The sequence below is a fragment of the Babylonia areolata genome, chromosome 12 (assembly GCF_041734735.1).
Source record: "Babylonia areolata isolate BAREFJ2019XMU chromosome 12, ASM4173473v1, whole genome shotgun sequence".
Taxonomy (NCBI): domain Eukaryota; kingdom Metazoa; phylum Mollusca; class Gastropoda; order Neogastropoda; family Buccinidae; genus Babylonia; species Babylonia areolata.
In genome coordinates, this window is record NC_134887.1 from 39,487,444 (window position 1) to 39,512,378 (window position 24,935).

The following is a 24,935-nucleotide window of genomic DNA, read 5'->3' on the forward strand; positions in this document are numbered from 1 at the left end:
TTGATACGGATACTACTTCTGGCTTGAGCCAGCGCGTTTACAACAACTACTTTTTGATTGACTGATATAGAGGAGACTACTACCAGCTTGAGCCAGCCCCCTTACAACAACAACTACTGCTACTTTTTGACTGATTGATATTATGGATACTACTAATTCCACTACTACTACTACTACTGCTAGTCAGTCGCTTTACTGCTATATACTGCTTTTTGATTGATTGATATTGATACTACTACTGTGACTACTTCTACTACTACTAGGTCTCTTTACTACTACTACTAATGCTGCTGCTACTACTGCTACTTTTTGATCGATTTACTACTACTTCAACTACTACTACTATTTTTTGATTGATTTGAATGGATATTACTACTACTAGTCGTTCCCTTTACTACTATTACTACCTTTTAATTGATTGATAGGGCTACTTGTGGTGTTGATGCTACTACTACTACTACTACTAGTCAGTCCCTTACTACTACTACTGTTTCTACTTTTTGATTTATTGATTCATAATGGTTACTACTGCTACTGCTACTACCGCAGCCACTACCACCACCACCACAAGCACAACCACCACCACCACCACCACCACAACAACAACTACTACTACTACACCAATGCATGGAGCGTGTCCTTAACTAGCGGATCCCACGTGTCTCCATGTTCCATGTGCAGACTTGGAAACTTTAGACCCCGTTCTTAGCGCCGCCGTCAGTCATCACCGACTCCCCTGCCCCAGGGAGCAGGATGGGCAGGCCCGATTGATGACCATCACCACCACTGCTGCTGCTGCTGCTGCTGCTGACCACCAGGAAGGGATGAGTGGGGTGGTGGTGGTGGTGGTGGTTGATGGGGGATGGGGGCGTCCTCTTTCTGGCGGGCGGACAGAAGGGAAGGCGTCCCAACTTCGGGAAGTGATCGATGAGGGTGTGGAAGAGCGGGGTGGTGTAGACCTTGTCGCTTTGTGTGATGCTTCCTCTTTCTCCCCCTCCTCCTTCTCCTCCTCCTCCTCCTCCTCTTTTTCTTCCTTCTCTCTTCTCGGTTCCTTCATCGTCCTGACCGGTCTCCTCGCGCCAGTGGGTCAGACCTCGTTCTTCATCAGTTCCTGCATGTGTGAAGGGTTGGAGGACATTGTGTGTGGGTTTGGTATCTTTGTTGTTTGGGTGGGTAGGTGGTGGGGTGGTGGTTTGGGGGTGGATGTGTGTGTGCTATGTGTGTGTGCTGTGTGTGTGTGTTGTGTGTGTGTGTGTGTGTGTGTGTGTGTGTTGTGTGTTGTGTGTGTGTGTGTGTGTGTGTGTGTGTGTGTGTGTGTGTGTGTGTGTGTGTGTGAGGGAGAGAGTGAGTGAGTGAATGAGTGCATGTATCTCTGATTGCGGTTGTGTACTACTAGATGGTACAGGCTGACCCTGACACTGACACTGATTTTATTGCCATCGGCAAATATACCCTTTTCGCAAGGAGGTTACAATACACAGTGCTGATAAACATCGGCCAAAATTGGTTCGGCTGATAAAAAAAGACACGTATCTAAAAAGCAAACAATCAACAATAAACCCAAAAATATGCTCATCCACACTCGCACGCACAGACACACAACCACTCATACATTCACACCAACATACATTTATCACCACACATTTCACCCAATCCATTGTAGCTTTCAAGACGACCATATGGTACAGGCTTTAACAAAGTAATGACAACCCCGACGACTGTGCTAAATACGGACAAACGATTACCACGACAAAGAGACAGCAACATACACAGAGAGAAGGTTCTAGCAGAGATCGGAGGCAGCAGCATCACCCACCTGGAAGCAGATTGTCCAGTACGAAGCCGACGAAGCCTCCCACGAACATGCTGGTGGACAGGAGCACCCCGAGGATCTGGTCCATCAGCACCACGCCTGTCAACATCAACAACAAGGCTTCAAACTCCTGTCATCTCCCCCCCCCCTCCCTCCCTCCAGCCATTCCCCCCTCACAGTCAGGGTCGAAGTGTTAGGGATGCCACAAACTCGGACGTCCGGCGAAGATCGGCTACCGTCCCCCAGAGCTTGGTGTTGAGGTCAGCACCCCAAGGCCAGGACTGCTGCCGCATCTTCTCATACAGGGGGCAGTCTTGGAGAATATGGGATGGGGTCTCGTCAGCCTGGCCGCAATCACATAGGAATGCGGCTGCCACTCCAATCCTCTTCAGGTGTGCTCGGAGGCCGCAGTGTCTTGTGCGAAGGCGGTAGATGGTAGTCTGGTGTCTCCTCTCCAGTGTCCTGTTGGGATCCTGGTGCGCCTGGTAGCCTCCGTTCAGGGTGACCCAGCCTCTTCGAAATCTGCTTCGGAGGAGAGTTTTGGCTTCCTCATACGTGGCAGGAACGGTCGGCTGTGTGAGCTGGCTTCCTTCCTTAGCAGGGTGGTCTGCACGCTCGTTGCCTGGGAGGCCTACATGTGCAGGCACCCACTGGAGGGTTGTTGGGGCTGTTTGGGTAAGGGTTGCGAGGGAGGCCTTGAGGGACTGGATCAGTGGACCAGGATCAGGGGAGCCAAGGGCCTGGAGTATGGACATGGAGTCAGTGAAGATGGAGATGCTGCCAAGGGGCTTTCCACAGGAGGGTCCCGGGTTCGAATCACGGTGACGGCGCCTGGTGGGTAAAGGGTGGAGATTTTTACAATCTCCCAGGTCAACATATGTGCAGACCTGCTAGTGCCTGAACCCCCTTCGTGTGTATATGCAAGCAGAAGATGAAATACGCACGTTAAAGATCCTGTAATCCATGTCAGCGTTCGGTGGGTTATGGAAACAAGAACATACCCAGCATGCACACCCCCGAAAACGGAGTACGGCTGCCTACATGGCGGGGTAAAAACGGTCATACACGTAAAAGCCCACTCGTGTGCATACGAGTGAACGCAGAAGAAGAGGTGAACTATAACCTTGGGTACAAGGGAACAAACAATTGCAGGTAAAATAGGTTTTCCTGAATTTCCTGAGCGTTGACTGAAGCTGTCTTGGAAAGGCGATATATAAATCGATCAGTCAATCAATCTTCTGCGTTCGTGGGCTGCAAACTCCCACGTTCACTCATAATTATGGTACATGGTTAGGCTTTTTACGTGTATGACCGTTTTCATCCCCCACCATGTAGGCAGCCATACTCTTCTTCTTCTTCTGCGTTCGTGGGCTGCAACTCCCACGTTCACTCGTATGCACACGAGTGGGCTTTTACGTGTATGACCGTTTTTACCCCGCCATGTAGGCAGCCATACTCCGTTTTCGGGGGTAGCCATACTCCGTTTTCGGGGGTCAATCAGTACAATCAAGCATGGATCTACAGACCTGTGTTGATGGCTCCCTTGTTGGCGCTGACCCATTTAGGGATGGCCAGGCCCAGGAAGAGAGACAGGCCCAGCACACACATGTTGCGCGGTTTCTGCAGCGCCACGTGACGTAGGTTGGACAGCCCCACAGCTGTGATCATGCCTGCAGCGGATTGGATGGGAGTAAAGGTCAAGGTCATGGACATGAACATGGAGTTTTGAGTTTCACTTTCGGTTTCAGTTTCAAACGTTTTTTTCACTTTACTGTTTAAATGCATGGGTTTTTTTTTGTTTGTTTTTGTTTGTTTTTGGTGTGTGTGTGTGTGTGTGTGTGTGTGTGTGTGTGTGTGTGTGTGCGTGTGCGTGTGTTTTAACATGTCGGTTTCTACAGCGGTGTATACCAGTTTAATTGAGCATGTTTTACATGGAAAGGCGCTTTATGAATTATTATTATTATTATTATTATTATTATTTAAGGAGTCGGAGCATGGTAGCGGACTGATCCGTTTACATGCAGCGCTACATCTACTTAAACACACACACACACACACACACACACACACACACACACACACACGGGTTGGGTGGGGGGGGAGAGGGAGAGAGAAAGGTGTATGAAAGGAAGAGAGATGGAGAGTGACTGAGACAGAGATAGACAAAGACAGAGAGACAGAAGGAGAGGCAGAGATCGAGACACACACACACACACACACACACACACACACAACACAAACGCCACAACACACACACACACTCTCTCTCTCCGCCTCCCACCACCCCCACCACAACCACCCAACCCAACCCTCCCCTCGACCAACCCTCACACAGAAACGAAAAAAAAAAGCAAAAAAAACCCACCCCAACCAGATCTCCCCCCCACTGACCGAACATGCCGAGGAAGATGCCCCCGGCCACGGGGTCTGGGATGGTGACGAACATGGCCCCCACCTTGCCCAGACAGCCCAGCACCACCATCAGCAGTCCTGCAGTCTGCGCCACACGCCGGGAGGCCACCTGCCGCGGACGACCCAGCATCAGGTCATTTGATATGATACGAGTACTTATATAACGCCTGTCCTCTGTCAAACACTGATGTTATGGACACTTATATAACGCCTGTCCTCGCTCGGAGACAAAGCTCTAAGCGCTTTACAAACAGATAATATGGACACTTATATCTGTTAAACACGGATGATATGTACACTTATATAACGCCTATCCTCAGTCGGAGACCAAGCTCTAAGCGCTTTACAAACACGGATGATATTGACACTTACATAGCGCCTATCTTCGGTCGGAGACCAAGCTCTAAGCGCTTTACAAACAGGGTTGATATGGACACTTATATAGCGTCTATTCTCTGTCAGAGACCAAGCTCTAAGCGCTTTACAAACTCGGGGTCATATGCACAACAGGCTGCCACTGGGCGCTCATCATTCGTTTCCTGTGTCATTCAATCAGATTTCAGGCACGCACACATACACACTCAGACAGACATGTAATATTTTGTGTGTATGATCGTGTTTTTTTTTGTGGTTTATTTACCCCGCCACTTTATGCAGCCATACTCTGTTTTCGGGGGTGTGGATGCTGGGCATGTTCTTTCCATGACCAACCGAGCGCTGACATGGATTCCAGGATCTTTAACGTGCGTATTTGATCATCTGCGTGCGTGTACACACGAACACACATCCTGATGGTGATGGTGATGGTGATGATGATGGTGATGATGGTGATGGTGATGATGGTGGTGATGATCGTGATGGTGGTGATGATGGTGGTGATGATGGTGATGGTGATGATGATGATGGTGATGATGATGGTGATGATGGTGATGGTGATGGTGATGGTGATGGTGATGGTGATGGTGATGATGGTGATGGTGGTGATGGTGATGGTGGTGATGGTGATGATGGTGATGGTGATGATGGTGATGATGGTGATGGTGATGATGGTGATGGTGATGATGGTGATGGTGATGATGGTGATGGTGGTGATGGTGATGATGGTGATGAAGATGGTGATGGTGATGATGGTGATGGTGATGAGGATGATGGTGATGATGGTGATGAAGATGGTGATGGTGATGATGGTGATGGTGATGGTGATGATGATGATGATGATGGTGATGGTGATGATGGTGATGATGGTGATGGTGATGAGGATGATGGTGATGATGATAGTGATGGTGATGATGATGACGGCGATGGTGGTTATGGTAATGGTGGTGATGATGGTGTGATGATGATGGTGATATGTTGGTAGTGATGGTGATGATGATCATGGTGATGATAGTGATTATGATGATGGTGGTGATGGTGATGGTGATGATGATGGTGTGATGATTATGACGATGGTGATGATGGTGTGATAATGATGATGATGGTGATGGTGGTCGTGATGGTGGTGATGATGGTGGTGATGATGGTGATAGTGATGATGAAGATGGAAATGATGATGTTGACGATGGTGATGATGGTGGCGATGATGATAATCATAATATAATGATGACAATTTTATGATGACGATAATTATGGTGATCATGGTAATGATGAATATGATGATGATGACGATGATGATAATATAATGACGATGATTATGATGACGATGTTTGAAATAATTATAGTAATAACACTGATAATGACAACAACAGCAACAATAATGATAATGATAACAATTCCTCCCTCCCTTCCTCCCTCCCTTCCTTCATTCCTTCCCTCCTTCCGTCCCTCCTTCTTCCCCTCCTTCCCTCCTCCCGTCCTCCCCTTCCTCCCTCTTTCCTTCCTTCTTCCCTCCCTCCCTTCCTCTCTTCCTTCCTTCCTTTCTCACTTCCTTTCTGCCTTCCTCCCTCCCTCCCTTCCTCCCTTCCTCTCTTTCTCCCTCCCTCCCTTCCTCCCTCCCTCCCCTTCCTCCCTTCCTTCCAGACCGACCCTGGTGACGCCAATGGCCGCCACGTTCTCGCTGAAAGAGGTGGTGCCGTTCCCTGTGCCAAAGGCTCCTGCCATCACACAGGCCACCCCCTCCATCCCCAGCCCTGTCAAACACACACACACACACACACACACACACACACACACGCACGCACACACACACACACACACACACACAGGTGCGTGCGCGCGCATATACATGCACAGATGCACACGCATGAGCGGACACGCGGACGCACACACGCACAAATACAACACACACACCACACACACACACACACACACACACACACACACACACACAGAACACACATGTCAATGTGGAGCACTTGATATTTCTTTTAACTTTGTGTTTGTAAGTGTGTGTGTGGGGGGGGGAGGGAGTGGGGGGAAGGGGAGGGTAGGGGGAGGCAGTGTGCTTGCGTGTGTGTGCTTGCGTGTGTGTGTTTGTGTGTGTGTTTGTGTGTGTGTGTGTGCGTGTGTGTATGCGTGTGTGTGCGTGTGTGCATATGTTTGTGTCCGTCTGTGTGTGCGTTCACATGTACCTCTGTTGAGGGCGCGGGCAGATGAGGGTGGTGGAGGAAGATGGGGAGTGGTGGGGGGGGACCCGGCAGCCCACAACACATACACACACATACACACACATACACACACCCACCGACACCCGCACACACCCACCCATCCCCCCACAGCCCCCTTTCCCCCCACACCCACACACACACACACTCTCACCCCCCCCCCCCCCACACACACACACCAACACACACACACCCACAGTCAACCCCCCCACAACCCCCCGCACACACACACCCACAGCCACCCCCCTTACACGCACACACGCGCGCGTGCACGCACACACACACATACATACACAGAGAAAAGCAACGATATATAAACCTTCGGTCAGTGTACACGTACCCCTGTTGACGGCATGGGCGGGAGGGGGAGGGGCCCCCGACAGCCGCGCGCAGGCGTAGTAATCACCGACAGACTCCACCATGGAGGCTAGCACCCCGGCCAGCATGCCCAGCGCCCCGCTCACACTGACTGTCGGCACCCCCCACTGACCTGATCACACACACACACACACACACACACACACACACACACACACACACACACACACACACACACACACACACACACACCATACCTTCCTCATCTAAACGGGCCTTTGATACAATCATACTTGGGAACATCAATTTCTATTATCTGTATTTATTGTTTATACACACACACACACACACACACACACACACACACACACACACACACACACACACACGTACACACCCACGTACACGCACGCACACACACACACACTCATTTAAACATGTTTATAATGCACTGATGCATAACATCCCTTCCTCCCAAGTTTCAGTACCAAGCACCCCTTCGGAAAGTCAGAGGGACTTTACACCCCACCCCTCTTAGACCCCCATGCTCCACCAACCACCCAAGATCGAGAGATGTTCAATTTCAACGAACGCATAACATCCCTTCCACCCAAGTTTTCAATACCTAGAACTAGCCCTTGGAGCGCCAGAGGGACTTTACCCACTCCCCCCATCCCCAACCCCCCACCCCACCCTCCCCGCCGCGCATCCACCCTTTATACCTCCAGGGTTCCACCAACCACCCGAAATTCGAGAGATAATCAGCTTCCACGAACGCATAACATCCCTTCCTCCCAAGGAAGGGGCAAGGGGCAAGGGCAGGGGGCAGGGGGCAAGGGGTAGGGGGCAAGGGGCAGGGGACAGGGGGCATGGGGCAAGGGGCAGGAGGCAAGGGGCAAGGGTCAGGGGGAAGGGGCAGGGGGTCAGGGGGAAGGGGCAGGGGGTAAGGGGCAGGGGGCAGGGGGAAGGGGGCAAGGGGCAAGGGGCAGGGGGGCAAGGGGCAGGGAGGCAAGGGGCAGGGAGCAAGGGGCACAGCAAACGGCAGGGTGGGCACCTTACCCGGGTAGGGCACGCGGACCCAGGACGCCTGGGCCAGGACGTGGGAGCGGGCATCAGTGCGGGCCCGGTAGCCCCAGGCGTCGGGGTGGGAGGGCAGGACACCACTCATCGTCAGCGCCAGACACAGCAGCCAGCTGGTCGCCATGGCCAGCAGTACCTGGGGGGGAGGTGTGGGGGGTAGGGGGTTGATGGGGGGGTGGGGAGGGGAGGAAACCGGCAATGGTACAAAGGGGTGTTATCGTCGTCGTCGTCGTCGTCATCGTCATCGACATGATAAATGATAATGAATAGTTTGGGTCGTCATGATGATGATGATCATCATCATCGTGATCATCAACAACATCATAATCGTTGCTATCGTCGTCTTCGTCGAGGAGGAGGAGGAGGAGGAGAAGAAATAATTAAAACAAACAATAAAGGTTGGTGGACAAAGGACGACATGCACTGACTGGAAGAAGAAGAAAGAAAGAACACAGGTTGGTGGACAAAGGACGACATGCACTGACTGGAAGAAGAAGAAGAAAGAAAGAAAGAAAGAAAGAACACAGGCTGGTGGACACAAGGACGACATGCACTGACTGGAAGAAGAAGAAAGAAAGAAAGAACACAGGCTGGTGGACACAAGGACGACACGCACGTGCACTAACCGGGAAGATGCCGAAGAGGGGCAGCCTGACAGCGGACAGCCCGTGACAGGCCGGTCTGGGTCGCCAGGTGATGCCCACTTTGGGCACGGGCACCAACACCTTGTGCAGGCACTGAGAAAACAGCACGATCAGCGCCAGAGTCCTGCAACGCCACACACACACACACACACACACACACACACACACACACACACACACACACACACACACACACACACACACACACACACACACACACACACACACACACATTTGTATTTGTATTCCTTTTTATCACAGATTTCTCAAAACGAACTAAACATAATTTCTGATTATATGATCGAAAACGGCTTGCAGTTGTCTACTGAAAAAAACCCCCATATGATGCTTTTTAACAATGGGTCAGATCCAATGAATATGCCTATCTTTAAGATAAATGATACCCCCCTTCAATATAGAAAGGAAGTAAAAATTCCTAGAAGTATATCTGACATCAAAACTAACATGGAATTATCATATAGAAAATATTCTATCAAAAGCTAGAAAAACGCTAAACTTCTGAAAGGTGATAAGTAAGCAATCTTAGGGACAAGATAGGTTAACACTTTTGCGCCTATCTACATAGCTTATTCGATCAAAATTAACTTATGCCCAAGAAGTATTAATTTTTCAATGCCCCCAAATATCGATTGAAGAAACTCCAAAGTACAGACTGCAAAGGATATAAACTTGCAATGGGTATACCAGTTCATGCTTCATGTATTAAAACATGTGCGACTGGGGTACTACCACTTCAGTGAAGAATACATGAACTTTCAGTGCACCAAATTTGTCTTGAGAAGCTCTGCAGTAGAAAATGATCTGAAACCTGAACTAAATCTTAAGTCCGATACTGACTTTCCAAAAAGAGCTAGGATCATATCCTCACATATGACAAGTACATACACATCTACTACTATAACAAGCTCTGATCTAAATCGGGAGCATGATATAGCCAAACAGTCTGCTATATCCCCTATTCCTCCTCAGTTGGGAACTCAAGAGAGCCCAGTATGATATTGATTATACGAATGTGACAAAGACTGAAAACACGAATTTATTGTCATCCTATGTTCGAATCCACTTATATGATAAATATCCAAACCACTTGATGGTTTATACAGATGGTTCTGTATTAAACAATAATGCAGGTGCCCCTTATATCATACCTGGCCTAAATGCATTAAAGTTTTATAACGTTGAAAAAACAAACCCAAAAAACCATAAGTCAGTCTTTACCGCAGAACCAGTTGCAGTACTTATGGCATTGAAGTTGTTACTCGATTTTCCGAAGGATATATTCCAAATTGCTTTTTGTGTTGACTCCAAGTCAGTCATTAATGCCATCAAATCTAGACACCCGAAAGTTAGATCTGAAATTACAATTGAAATTAGACATCGAATTCATTTACTCTTAGTGAGTGGCACTAACATAACTTTTATCTGGATTCCTTCGAATTGTGGCTTTTTTTTTTTTTTTATAATGAGAAGGTTGATTTGTTAGCAAAAAAAAAAAAAAAAAAAAAAAAAAAAAAAAAAAGGAGCAAAGGGATCAGCTGAGTCAACATGTTTATCTCTTCCATTTTCATTGCAAGAACGCCATAGTATAGTGGAACAGGTCCAGCGATCAGACTTTCAGATAAAAGAAAGGAATATAGGCTGTTCAAATTTACACGAAGAAATAAATAAAATTTATGGAATTGTTGGCAACCATAAACAACACAATAAAAGGCAGATTGCGTCATTGATCTGTAGATGGAAACTGAACTGTTTCAAGACAAAATATGAAAAAAGTGTTTCCAGTATATGTGGTAATTCTATAATAAGTGATCATTTTAGCGATATGCTAAAATGTCATATACCTGAACTAGCATTTTTCCAAATGAAAGAAATCTTTGACTCTGCACTTTTATACTTTTATTGTTCAATTTTTTTTCGAATCACTATCAAATAATCCAATTGGATTATTATAACTTTTTTTTTTTTAAAGGGCGGGAGGGGGCGGGGGGTGTCAAGAAATCTTGGACTTATCACTGTCTGATTCCCCCCCCTCCAAATGTTTGTAAAATAGTCTAATTGGGTTGTTATATACTTTGATAATTTTTTTTTATACGCCTATATGTTTTAAAGTTATTCTCTTAGTCAGATTGTTGTTAAGTTAATGTTGTGAATAGTATTGTTTTCATCCCTTTCCCTCCCCCTCCCCCCCCCCCTTTTTTTTTGTCCCCCCTCCTTTTTTTTTTTCATGTCTAATGTCACTTAATGTGGATCGACATCAAATGAAACTGAACACACACACACACACGCACACACACACACACACTGACAAACAAACAAACAAAACACACTCTCTCCAACCACCCCTTCTACCATACAAGCACTCACACACACACACCAACCATCCCCCCCCACTCCCCCACCGCCCCCCACACACACACCAACCATCCCCCCCCCCCACGCCTCCCCCCCCTCCCACACACACACACACCACAGACCCTAATTAAAGTATAACCCCAGCCCCTATATTACATGAGAGCGATCCACCACATGGCAGCCGATTTGTTGGCAGCGGCCTCAAACAGGGGCAGACAAACCAAGGTCACCGTGGGGGCCACCACCAGGGGCCCGGTGTAGCGCAGAACGAGGCTGAACAGTCCCGTGAAGCCCAGCAGTATCTGCGAAAGCGAGGCTATGATGACAGCTCCTTGAATCTGGGAAGATTATAGAGAGAGAGAGAGAGAGAGAGAGAGAGAGGTGTGTTGGTGTCGTTTTCTCCGAGAGCATTAAAAAAAAAAAATCTCAAAGTTTACCACGGATACACACACACACACACACACACACACACACACACACACACACACGCGCGCGCGCGCGCGCACGCGCACACACGACAAAATAAGTCACATTCTTACATACTACACTCAGCTTGTGTCATGACACAGAAGTGAGCACACACACACACACACACACACACACACACACACACACACACACACACACACACGACGAAATGATAAAGTCACATTATTACATACTACACTCAACGTGTGTGACACAGACGGAAGTGAGCACACACACACACACACACACACACACACACGACGAAATGAGTCACATTATTACATACTACACTCAACGTGTCAACACACACACACACACACACACACACACACACACACACACACACACACACACACACACACACACACTCACTCACAGACACACACGTACACACACACACACACACACACACACACACGACGAAATAAGTCACATTATTACATACTACACTCAACGTGTCAACACACACACACACACACACACACACACACACACACACACACACACACACACACACACACGCACACACACACACACACACACACACACACACCGACACACACACACACACACACACACAATCAAAACCGGTTTTTCCAGTGAGGAACAGTACGTCACAATCACGGAATCACCTCACGAAGCCTAGCCTGCCAGATTTCTCTATGACGCTCTCCTCCCACCTCTGCATAATGGGTGGTGCCGTTTTCTGAAAAGAAAAAGAAGGGAAAAAAAAGGTAAACGAGTAGTAGTGAACCATATCTTTTGGTTCTGACAACAGTTCTTATACACTCCACCCCACTCCATCCTGGCTTCCTGCATTATTATTGTTATTTTGAAATCATTGTTATCATCATCATCATTATTACCATCATGATTATGATAATGATTATCATTATCATGATGATGTTGATTATTATTACTATTGTTGTAGTAGTAGTAGTAGTAGTAGTAATAGTAGCAGTAGCAGTAGTAGTAGTTGTGGTGGTGGTGGTGGTGGTGGTGGTAGTAGTAGAAGTAGTAGTAGTAGAAGTAGTAGAAGTAGTAGTAGTAGTTGTGGTGGTGGTGGTGGTAGTAGTAGTGGTGGTGGTAGTAGTAGTAGTGGTAGTAGTAGTAGTAACAGTAGTAGTAGTAGTTATTGTTGTGGTGGTGGTGGTAGTAGTAGTAGTAGTGGTAGTCGTAGTAGTAACAGTAGTAGTAGTAGTAGCTGTTGTGGTGGTGGTGGTAGTAGTAGTAGTAACAGTAGTAGTAGTAGTAACAGTAGTAGTAGTAGTTATTGTTGTTGAGAGGAGCTCTGTGTCGGCATCACAGTAAACGAAATGCCAGCTCTCTCTGGAAATACAATATATTAGTAACTTCTTCGTTATCAGTAAATAAAAATAAAACGCGTCACACGCACGCACGCACACACACACACACACACACACACACACACACACACACACACACACACACACACACACACACAGACACACACACACACACACTTTTACTCCGTCTGAGAATGTCATGATTTTTTGTGACAAGCAGCAGCAAGAGCAGCAACACATACCTACAACATCACAAACAGCAGTTAGCTACAACCTACAACGACAAAAACACCACTAACAACAACAACAACAACAACACCCATCACCACCACCACCACCACCACCGCCACCACCACCGCCAGTTACAACAACACTACTACAATCACCACCATCATCACCATCACATCAAACAACACCAACAACAACGCCACCATCTAACCACCACCACAAACTCTACCACCACCACCACTACTACCAACCACCACCCATCAACTATCACCACCACAACGCAACCACCACCATCACCACTAATAATTTGTATTTGTATTTCGTTTTATCACAACAGATTTCTCTGTGTGAAATTCGGGCTGCTCCCCCCCAGGGAGAACGCGTCGCGACATTACAGCGCCACCCATTTTTTTGTTGTATTTTTTTCCTGCGTGCAGTTCCATTTGTTTTTCCTATCAAAGTGGATTTTGTCTACAGAATTTTACCAGGAACAACCCTTCATTCGCCGTGGGTTCTTTTTCGTGCGCTAAGTGCATGCTGCACACGTGACCTCGGTGTATTGTCTCATCCGAATGACTAGCGTCCAGACCACCACTCAAGGTCGAGTGGAGGGGGAGAAAATATCGGCGGCTGAGCCGTGATTCGAACCAGCGCACTCAGATTCTCTTGCTTCCCAGGCGGACGCGTTACCTCTTGGCCATCACCAAACTACCACCACCACCACCACTACCAACCACCACCCATCAACCATAACCACCATCACGCAACCACCACCCACCACCCCACTAACACCAACACCACCAAATCACCACCACCACAATCACCACTACCAACCACCACTCACCAACCATAACCACCATCACGCAACCACCACCTCCCACCCCCACGCCTCCCACTAATAACACCACCACCAACACCACCAAATCACCACCACAAACTCCACCACCACCACCACTACAAAAACTAACCATAACCACCATCACCAACGTCCCTCACCCCCAAGCTCCCCACCCCCACCCCCACTAACAACAACAACAACGACAACAGAAACAACTCACCCACAATAGCAAGCAGCTCAACAGGCCGAGAGACGACGCCACCACTGCCCATAGCATCAGTGACAGCAGAGGCAGCAAAAGAAGCAGTGGTGTTGGTACCACCACCACCACCACCACCACCACCAACAGCAGCAACAATCGCGGCAGCAGCAGTGACGGTAATGTTGGTGATGGTGGCAGCAGTGTTGTTGAGGACGGCGATGTCGTGGTAGTGGTTGTGGTTGTGGTGGTGGTGGGGCAGGAGGGTAGAGAGGGAGGAGGAGGGGGTGAGGACGCGGGCAGGGCACTGCCACTGAGGGAGGGAGAGAATTGAGAAGGCGGGGGCCAGGAACCCGAAGTTGGTACCTTGGATGATTGGCAGTCTGGAAGGGGGGATAAGGAGAGCATGGGGAAGCTGAATGCATGAAATAATGGATGCACACAGACACACACAGACACACACACACACACACACATATATATATATATATATATTATATGTGTGTGTGTGTGTGTGTGTGTGTGTGTGTGTGTGTGTGTGTGTAATTATGCATATATATATATATATATATGATATTGTTACAAAATATATATATACAACTGAATAAACACAGACACACACACACACACACACATATATATATATATATTATATGTGTGTGTGTGTGTGTGTGTGTGTGTTTATTCAGTTGTATATATATATTTTGTAACAATATCATCATCAATAACATTGTTATTCATGTTATTTTTCTTGCATCTACTTCTTTATCTATTTCAGCTTTTTCTTTTCTGTTTTTTTTTTCATTCATTTTTTATTTCATTTTTCATCTTATTCTAATTATCAAATAATTAATTACTGTATCATTTTCTTCTTCCTCAGGGTCTGACGAAGCGCTTTGGGTTATGCTGATAGTCGGGCCGCGAATGATCTGCTTATCAGACATCGAGAGTGTTAGTCACCTAGTAGGTCGTTAAATTCAACACTTGCTATTGCAGCTAAGAGCAGACTTAGGACAAAACTCAACACTAAACAAACCTGCAAAGATCACTTGCGCAACCCATCCCAAACCCATCCCAACCCATCCCATCCAAACCCATCCCAACCCAACCCATCCAAACCCATCCCAAAACTCAACAGTGAACAAACTTGCAAAGATTGCTTGCGCAACCCAACCCATCCCATCCTAACCCTGGACAGGACAGACACACACACACACACACACCCAACCCAGCCCTGGACAGGACAGACAGACAGACAGGACAAAAAAACAGACAGACAGACAGACCCACCCACCTGACGCCCAGCGAGGTCTGCAGGAGGGTGGCGATGCCGCTGACGAAGAAGATGGTGCCGACGACCTCGCTGAGGCCTACGTCGTCCCCCACCAGACACAGGGGCCCCGCCAGGATGAGAGGCACCGTCAGCGTGGACCCGCAGGCCGTCAGGTAGTGCTGGGGTTTGTGACAGAAGTTGGTATTTTTGGTTCGTTTGTTTTTGTTTAATTAACAAATAATGAGGCCAGGAGGTACTTTGAGGAAGTGTCTGGGTTTGTTCCAATGTACCTTTTATTTACCTGTGTGCTAGCTGAATCGGTAGAGTAAGCAGCACTGACTTGAAGTTGTGTACCTTGTGAATGGAGAGAGTTACCACTCTTTACTATTTGTTTGTTGTTGTTGACGCAACATCTAGACATGTCGTTTCATTTTCTCTCGCCTTGACTACTGTAACTCTATTGTCTGGTTTGCCTGCTTCATCTATTCAGTCCCTTCAGCGCATACAAAATTCTGCTGCCCGACTCGTCCTCAGAAAGAAAAGATATGAGCACACCACTCCTCTTTTGCAACATCTCCACTGGCTCCCTGTCTCACACAAAATAAAGTACAAGATCAGCACTCTATGCTACAAATGTATTCACAAATCAGCCCCTTCCTATCTCTGTGGCTGCCTTCACCTCTTCACTCCATCTCGCTCACTACAAATCAGCTTCGGATACACTCTGTTTACGCATACCCAGATTCAAACTCTCGACTGTTGGACGCCGTTCTTTCTGTCTCTGGAACTTGCAATTGGAATAAACTTCCTCTTTCGCTTCATCAAGTCTCCACACTCAGCTCTTTCAAGTCTGGCCTTAAAACCCACCTCTTCCCAAAATAGCCTCCCTTCCCTACCTCTTCCTTGTCTTCAGTTTCTCCAGTTTTAGAGTTATACATGTGAATGACTGGTGCGAAAGCGCTTTGATTTGTCTATGCACAAGATTCAGGGCTATATAAATACCATTATTATTATTATTATTTGTTGTTGTTGTTGCTTTTTTAACCCGTTTGACAGCACAGCTCTGAACTTAGGTAGAGTGAATTCACCTTGGCTTACTTTACGTTTGAACTTTGATAAAATGAGTTCACGTGGGCTTGTTTGACTGTTGACCTTTGGTTAAAATGTGATCACCATGTGTTACTTGACTGTTGAAGTTTGGTGAAATGTGATCGCGTTGGCTTACATGATTGCTGAACTTTGCTAAAACATCACTGTGATTTACTTGATGCTGTGATTTACTTGATTACTGAACTTTGCTAAACCATCACTGTGACTTACTTGATTGCTGAACATTGCTAAAACATCACTGTGACTTATTTGATTGCTGAACTTTGCTAAAATATCACCGTGACTTACTTGATTTCTGGACTTTGCTAAAACATCACTGTGACTTATTTGATTGCTGAACTTTGCTAAAATATCACCGTGATTTACTTGATTTCTGGACTTTGCTAAAACGTCACTGTGACTTGATTACTGAACTTTGCTAAAATATCACCGTGACTTACTTGATTGCTGAACTTTGCTAAAATACCACTGTCACAACCCATAAGGGGTTGCCCATGAACCCCCCGCACCTTCCCAGACTAACACCCCGACAACACAAAACACAGAGACATAGATAATTCAGCTCAATTCTTTACTGTTTACTGTGCACTTTGAATATCCTGGTCCAGACACACAAATTTAAACACTTAACTACAGCAACACTCTCAGTTACACCACAGTAGCATGACCACGACACAGTAAGCCCGAGTAACGGCAGCACAGATCTACGCGAAAAAAAATGTCAGTTCACTTGAACCTAAATCAAGCCCGTCCATTGAAGACCAGTGTCGCTGAACCGGCCTCAGTCACATGCCTGCAGAATCGGAGCGGGTGGAACGGGATGAGGGACTGTGAGTGAGTACGTTGGAAAATATGAGGGTCGGGGAAAGGAGTGGGAGTGGGGTAGTCTGGAACGGACAGGGATGAAGTGGAATGATGACCACTGAAAAGGCGAATCCTGGAGTCCCGTCGGGGTGGCAGTCAGGGAGAACCCACAGGAATAAATCAAGGGAACAAATCTGTAACAAGACTCCCATGTCTCTGTAGACTATGCTCTAACTCGTTATGAAAGAGTACCCCACCCCCTCCCTTTCCTTAAGCAATACACATTACGCAAGTAGGCGAGTAAGTGGATATTGATGCAGTGCTTCAACACAAAAAACTACCAATGCCAAAAAGTACACGAACCACCCATTATTGTTTCTCATAATTAAGGAGTTAAACCTGCATATAATATGCAAGACACATTTACCCTAAATGACAATTTGTCGTTATTTATAATGCTAGTTTCGAACTGCAGAAACAAAACTCAATGAGGTAATATTACAAATCATCGTGCTACATTTCCAACACGACACAAACAAATAAATCGAGCCGAATACATGTCAAAATAACACACTTAACAACCTTATCAATCCCCCAAAAAATATCTAGAAATAAAAGAATACTGGATTTAAAAGATTTCCGTTAAAACAATCCCAAAAATGCAAACAAATGTCACAAGTTACGACACTAACACCACGAGGACAAACTATACCACTTCCCCCTCACCTGTCACCAGCAATCAGGCACACCACTGGCCCAGGAGAGAACACAGAACACAGACCCACACAGAGGCAGAAGGGAATCACACAAGAATCGAACCCCACGACTGTCCAAGAGGGCACCCAACAGCTCACGTGCTGGAACGGCGACCCTTCTCCTTCCAAAGCTCGGCACCAAAGGCAAAGCAAAACCCTTCCTTCACAACGACGTTTAACTCAGAACTCATCTCAAGAGTTCAGAGCGAGAAGGACTAAAGACATGTCAGACACACATCACAACAGATTCACGTGCTTCAGTTCGGAACAGAACTGAGCACACAAGAGAACGATGGAGCAAAAAGGGGGAGAGAGAAGGAGGGAGAAAGGGAGAGGGGAAAGGGAGAGGGAAAAGGAGAGGAGGGGAAGGGAGAGGGGAAAGGGAGAGGAGGGGAAGGGAGACGAACACACGAATACACGCACAAATGAATGCCACGAGCCGTGACAACCACCGTGACTTACTTGATTGCTGAACTTTGCTAAAACATCACTGTGACTTACTTGATTGCTGAACTTTGCTAAAACATCACTGTGACTTACTTGATTGCTGAACTTTGCTAAAACATCACCGTGACTTACTTGATTGCTGAACTTTGCTAAAACATTACTGTGACTTATCTGATTGCTGAACTTTGCTAAAACATCACTGTGACTTACTTGATTGCTGAACTTTGCTAAAACATCACCGTGACTTACTTGATTTCTGAACTTTGCTAAAATATCACTGTGACTTACTTGATTGCTGAACTTTGCTAAAACATTACTGTGACTTATTTCATTGCTGAACTTTGCTAAAACATCACTGTGACTTACTTGATTGCTGAACTTTGCTAAAACATCACCGTGACTTACTTGATTGCTGAACTTTGCTAAAATATCACTGTGACTTATTTGATTGCTGAACTTTGCTAAAATATCACCGTGACTTACTTGATTGCTGAACTTTGCTAAAACATCACTGTGACTTACTTGATTTCTGGACTTTGCTAAAATGAGACGACATTGGTTAACTTGACTGTTGAAGTGTAGTGAAAAATAAACTGAACTTTGGTAAAAATGAGATCATCGTGCATGACTTGACAGTTGAACTTAGGTAAAATGAGACCACATTGGCTTACTTGACTGTCCTGTCCTGTCCTGTCCTACCCTCCCCCCTTCTGTCCTGTCCTGTCCTACCCTCCCCGCTTCTGTCCTGTCCTGTCCTACCCTCCCCGCTTCTGTCCTGTCCTGTCCTGTCCTACCCTCCCCGCTTCTGTCCTGTCCTGTCCTGTCCTACCCTCCCCCCTTCTGTCCTGTCCTGTCCTACCCTCCCCGCTTCTGTCCAGTCCTGTCCTACCCTCCCCCCTTCTGTCCTGTCCTGTCCTACCCTCCCACCTTCTGTCCTGTCCTGTCCTGTCCTACCCTCCCCCTTCTGTCCTGTCCTGTCCTACCCTCCCCGTTTCTGTCCTGTCCTGTCCTACCCTCCCCCCTTCTGTCCTGTCCTGTCCTACCCTACCCGCCCCCTTCTGTCCTGTCCTGTCCTGTCCTACCCTCCCCCCTTTCTGTCCTGTCCTGTCCTGTCCTACCCTCCCCCCTTCTGTCCTGTCCTGTCCTACCCTCCCCGCTTCTGTCCTGTCCTGTCCTGTCCTACCCTCCCCCCTTCTGTCCTGTCCTACCCTCCCCCCTTCTGTCCTGTTCTGTCCTACCCTCCCCCCTTCTGTCCTGTCCTGTCCTGTCCTACCCTTCCCCTTCTTTTCTGTCCTGTCCTGTCCTACCCTCCCCCCTTCTGTCCTGTCCTGTCCTACCCTCCCCGCTTCTGTCCTGTCCTGTCCTGTCCTACCCTCCCCCCTTCTGTCCTGTCCTACCCTCCCCCCTTCTGTCCTGTTCTGTCCTACCCTCCCCCCTTCTGTCCTGTTCTGTCCTACCCTTCCCCTTCTTTTCTGTCCTGTCCTACCCTCCCCCCTTCTGTCCTGTCCTGTCCTACCCTCCCCCCTTCTGTCCTGTCCTACCCTTCCCCCTTCTGTCCTGTCCTGTCCTACCCTCCCCCCTTCTGTCCTGTCCTGTCCTACCCTTCCCCCTTCTGTCCTGTCCTGTCCTACCCTTCCCGCTTTCCTACCCTCCCCCCTTCTGTCCTGTTCTGTCCTACCCTCCCCCCTTCTGTCCTGTCCTGTCCTACCCTTCCCCCTTCTGTCCTGTCCTGTCCTACCCTCCCCCCTTCTGTCCTGTCCTGTCCTACCCTACCCGCCCCCTTCTGTCCTGTCCTGTCCTGTCCTACCCTCCCCCCTTCTGTCCTGTCCTGTCCTGTCCTACCCTCCCCCCTTCTGTCCTGTCCTGTCCTACCCTCCCCGCTTCTGTCCTGTCCTGTCCTGTCCTACCCTCCCCCCTTCTGTCCTGTCCTACCCTCCCCCCTTCTGTCCTGTTCTGTCCTACCCTCCCCCCTTCTGTCCTGTCCTGTCCTGTCCTACCCTTCCCCTTCTTTTCTGTCCTGTCCTGTCCTACCCTCCCCCCTTCTGTCCTGTCCTGTCCTACCCTCCCCGCTTCTGTCCTGTCCTGTCCTGTCCTACCCTCCCCCCTTCTGTCCTGTCCTACCCTCCCCCCTTCTGTCCTGTTCTGTCCTACCCTCCCCCCTTCTGTCCTGTTCTGTCCTACCCTTCCCCTTCTTTTCTGTCCTGTCCTACCCTCCCCCCTTCTGTCCTGTCCTGTCCTACCCTCCCCCCTTCTGTCCTGTCCTACCCTTCCCCCTTCTGTCCTGTCCTGTCCTACCCTCCCCCCTTCTGTCCTGTCCTGTCCTACCCTTCCCCCTTCTGTCCTGTCCTGTCCTACCCTCCCCGCTTTCCTACCCTCCCCCCTTCTGTCCTGTCCTGTCCTACCCTCCCCCTTCTGTCCTGTCCTGTCCTACCCTCCCCGCTTCTGTCCTGTCCTGTCCTGTCCTACCCTCCCCCCTTCTGTCCTGTCCTGTCCTGTCCTACCCTCCCCCCTTCTGTCCTGTTCTGTCCTACCCTCCCCCCTTCTTTTCTGTCCTGTCCTACCCTCCCCCCTTCTGTCCTGTCCTGTCCTACCCTCCCCCCTTCTGTCCTGTCCTGTCCTACCCTCCCCGCTTCTGTCCTGTCCTGTCCTACCCTCCCCCCTTCTGTCCTGTCCTGTCCTACCCTCCCCTCTCTGTCCTGTCCTGTCCTACCCTCCTCCTCCTGTCCTGTCCTACCCTCCCCCCTTCTGTCCTGTCCTGTCCTACCCGCCCCCCTTCTGTCCTGTCCTGTCCTGTCCTACCCTCCCCCCTTCTTTTTTGTCCTGTCCTACCCTCCCCCCTTCTGTCTGTCCTGTCCTGTCCTGCCCTCCCCCCTTCTGTCCTGTCCTGTCCTGTCCTGCCCTCCCCCCCGTTCTGTCCTGTCCTGTCCTACCCTCCCCCCTTCTTTTTTGTCCTGTCCTACCCTCCCCCCTTCTGTCTGTCCTGTCCTGTCCTGCCCTCCCCCCTTCTGTCCTGTCCTGTCCTGTCCTGCCCTCCCCCCCGTTCTGTCCTGTCCTGTCCTACCCTCCCCCCGTTCTGTCCTGTCCTGTCCTACCCTCCCCGCTTCTGTCCTGTCCTGTCCTGTCCTGTCCTACCGTCCCCCCTTCTGTCCTGTCCTGTCCTACCCTCCCCCTTTCTGTCCTGTCCTGTCCTGTCCTACCCTCCCCGCTTCTGTCCTGTCCTGTCCTACCCTTCCCCCTTCTGTCCTGTCCTACCCTCCCCCCTTCTGTCCTGTCCTGTCCTGTCCTACCCTCCCCGCTTCTGTCCTGTCCTGTCCTACCCTCCCCTCTCTGTTCTTTCCTGTCCTACCCTCCCCTCTTTTGTCCTGTCCTGTCCTACCCTCCCCTCTCTGTTCTGTTCTGTCCTACCCTCCCCCCTTCTGTCCTGTCCTGTCCTACCCTCCCCCTTCTGTCCTGTCCTGTCCTACCCTCCCCTCTCTGTTCTGTCCTGTCCTACCCTCCCCTCTTTTGTCCTGTCCTGTCCTCTTCTCCCACGTTCGTCTCTTGACATTGTCCCTGTCATGACACGCCCGGTCCCTCTAACCCTTTCCTGTCCTCTCATTGGCTTTCCTGTACTGCCCTCTCCCGTGTCCTGTGTCCTGTCTCGTGTCCTCTGCGCTGTTGTGTCTTTTCCTGTCATCCCATGCCTTGTCCTGCCCTGCCCTGCCCTGTCCTGTCCTGTCAAGTCCTGCCCTGCCCTGCCCTGTCCTGCCCTGTCCTGTCCTGTCAAGTCCTGCCCTGCCCTGCCCTGTCCTGCCCTGTCCTGTCCTGTCAAGTCCTGCCCTGCCCTGCCCTGTCCTGCCCTGCCCTGTCCTGCCGTGTCCTGTCCTGTCAAGTCCTGCCCTGCCCTGCCCTGTCCTGCCCTGCCCTGTCCTGTCCTATCGTGTCAAGTAATGTCATAAGGATTGAAATTGTAAAAAAAGAGAAAAAAAAAACCCGGAAAAAACCGAGAAAACAAAACAACCCCCCCCCCCTAGCCCCCCCCCCCCCCCCCCCCCCCCCCCGAACAACAACAACAACAAAAAACAACAACAAAAAACAAACAAACCGATAACAAACAAACAAACAACAACAAAAACAACTAAAAAAAAAAAAAAAAAAAAAAAAAAAGAAGAAGAAAAACTCACCCCCCCCCCTCCTACAACCCCCCCCCCAAAAAAAAACAAAAAAAAAACAAAACAAAAACAACAACAACAACAACAACAACAAACAAACCAAAACAACAGTCTCCAGAACCTTCATTACTGTTTAGATTGCATGCGTGTTGCTATGGTGAGGCCCCACATCGACTTGGTACATTCCAGGATTTTTATCATGCCTGTAGTGTGTTCATACCACGCCTTTGTTTGCGTAGCGAACACCACGAGGTGAATATCCCTTGTCGAGATAATAAAAGTATCCTGTATCTTGTAAAACATACGGAGGAAGGTGGCAAAAGTTAATGGTTAAGACGCTCAGCTTGCCAATACAGAGAGTCCGTGAGGGTGTGGGTTCGAATCCCGCTCTCGTCTTTTTCTCCCATGTTTGACTGGAAAATCAAACTGAGCGTCTAGTCTGGATGAGATGATGGTCCCGTGTGCAACACGCACTCGAAGCAGTGAGAAAAAGAACCCATGGCAACGAGAGTGTTGTCCTCTGGCAAAATAATTATTATGTAAACAGAAACCCACACTGGTAAGTACACAAGTATATAATTATAAGCATGCACTCAAGGCCTGACATGCGCGTTGGGTTACGCTGCTGTTAGACATCCTCATGCCTAGCAGATATGGTGTAACAATTATTAACAATTATTATATTCATATAGCGTTGAATCTTGTGCAGAGACAAATCAAAGCGCTTTCGCACCAGTCATTCAAACGCATGCATAACTCTAAAACTGGAGGGGAAAACAAAAACCCAAACAAACAAACAAAATTTGTCCGAACGCAGTGACGCCTCCTTGAGAAACTGAAACTGAAACTGAAAACTGTACCTGTAGCGTCACTGACTGACCTGAAAGCCAAGCAGCACAGACAGCGGCCATGGCGGGGTGTCGTTGATGGAGTAAATCACCTCCACTCCCACCCCCACCTCCTCGTCGACCTTGACATTGTCGTCAGCGGCGCTGTTGTCATCAACAGCGTCGGCCCCGTCTGTCCCCAAACTGGGCTGTTTCGTATCTCCGTTCTCTCTGTCGACTGTGGGAATGGCCTCGGGTCTTACTATGTATACCGATTCTGGTTCCGGTTCTGGTTCTGGATCTCTGGACGACATCCTGTTGGTGACGGGGAAAAGAAAAGCAACAAATCTGAATCGGCACAGAAAGTGATTCTAAACTTCTCTCGCTCTGACCTGAACAAGAATGCTGGTTATGCTAACCGCATAGGGTTATCATCATCATCATCATCACCATCATCATCATCATCATCTTCTTCTTCTTCTTCCTCCTCCTCCTCCTTCTTCTTCTCCTCCTCCTCCTCTTCCTCCTCCTCTTCTTCTTCTTCCTCCTCCTCCCCCTCCTCCTCCTTCTTCTTCTTCTCCTAATCTTCTTCTCCTCCTCCTCCTTCTTCGTCTACTCCTCTTCCTCCTACTTCTTCTTCTACTTCTTCCTCCTCCTCTTCTTCAGTCGTTCAATTTCAGGCCTGTCCATTCTTGGATGATAATGTCCCCCTCCTTTCTATTTTTCTGTCCTTATCTTATGCCTTGTAGTATTGTCTCGGCAATCCCTGCTGAACATGAGGCGTGCTCATAACGAAGTTCCCCCCCCCCGCCCCACTGTGGTTATGAGATCTTCAAAGGATCCGGTGGTTTGCCAAGACTCTTGTTTCTTACTTTATCGGTGATGTGATCTCTGCAGGAGATGCCGAGGATTTTTTTTTTTTTTTGTGGTATTACTCTCATCTGTGTGATGTGGCCTGCATCATGGCACGTTGTATTTCAACATAAATAACCCTGTGTGTGTGTGTGTGTGTGTGTGTGTGTGTGTGTGTGTGTATGTGTGAAAAAGGGTCACATCAGTGCTGAACCATTCCAGTCAAATGCTATCTTCTGAGGGGTGAGAGTGCTAAACGCGTCTACATTAGATTTCAAAAAGAAACAAGAGAGGCAAGGCCTTCAAGACTCACTTGTGATACACTAAAAAAAAAAAAAAAAAAAATATATATATAATCGTGAAAATGTGTTCTGTATTTGTTATTATAAATCTTCGGGTTAAAAGAAAAAGAATGAAAAAAAAAAGAAAAAAA

The 24,935-nt window shown here is 48.4% G+C and overlaps 1 protein-coding gene across 1 annotated transcript; it reads right to left on the reverse strand.

Annotated features, from left to right (window-relative positions):
- Positions 1 to 692: 692 nt before the first annotated feature.
- On the reverse strand, positions 693 to 23,964 carry LOC143287926 (solute carrier family 23 member 1-like). Its single transcript, XM_076596168.1, has 13 exons — positions 23,704 to 23,964; positions 15,578 to 15,735; positions 14,536 to 14,666; positions 12,344 to 12,396; positions 11,400 to 11,581; positions 8,853 to 8,994; positions 8,206 to 8,362; positions 7,169 to 7,318; positions 6,251 to 6,354; positions 4,205 to 4,334; positions 3,340 to 3,483; positions 1,817 to 1,912; positions 693 to 1,111 (listed from the first exon to the last, which is right to left on the reverse strand). The coding sequence occupies exons 1-13, from the start codon at positions 23,962 to 23,964 to the stop codon at positions 693 to 695; spliced, it is 2,127 nt and encodes a 708-aa protein (XP_076452283.1).
- Between the last annotated feature and the right edge of the window lie 971 nt (positions 23,965 to 24,935).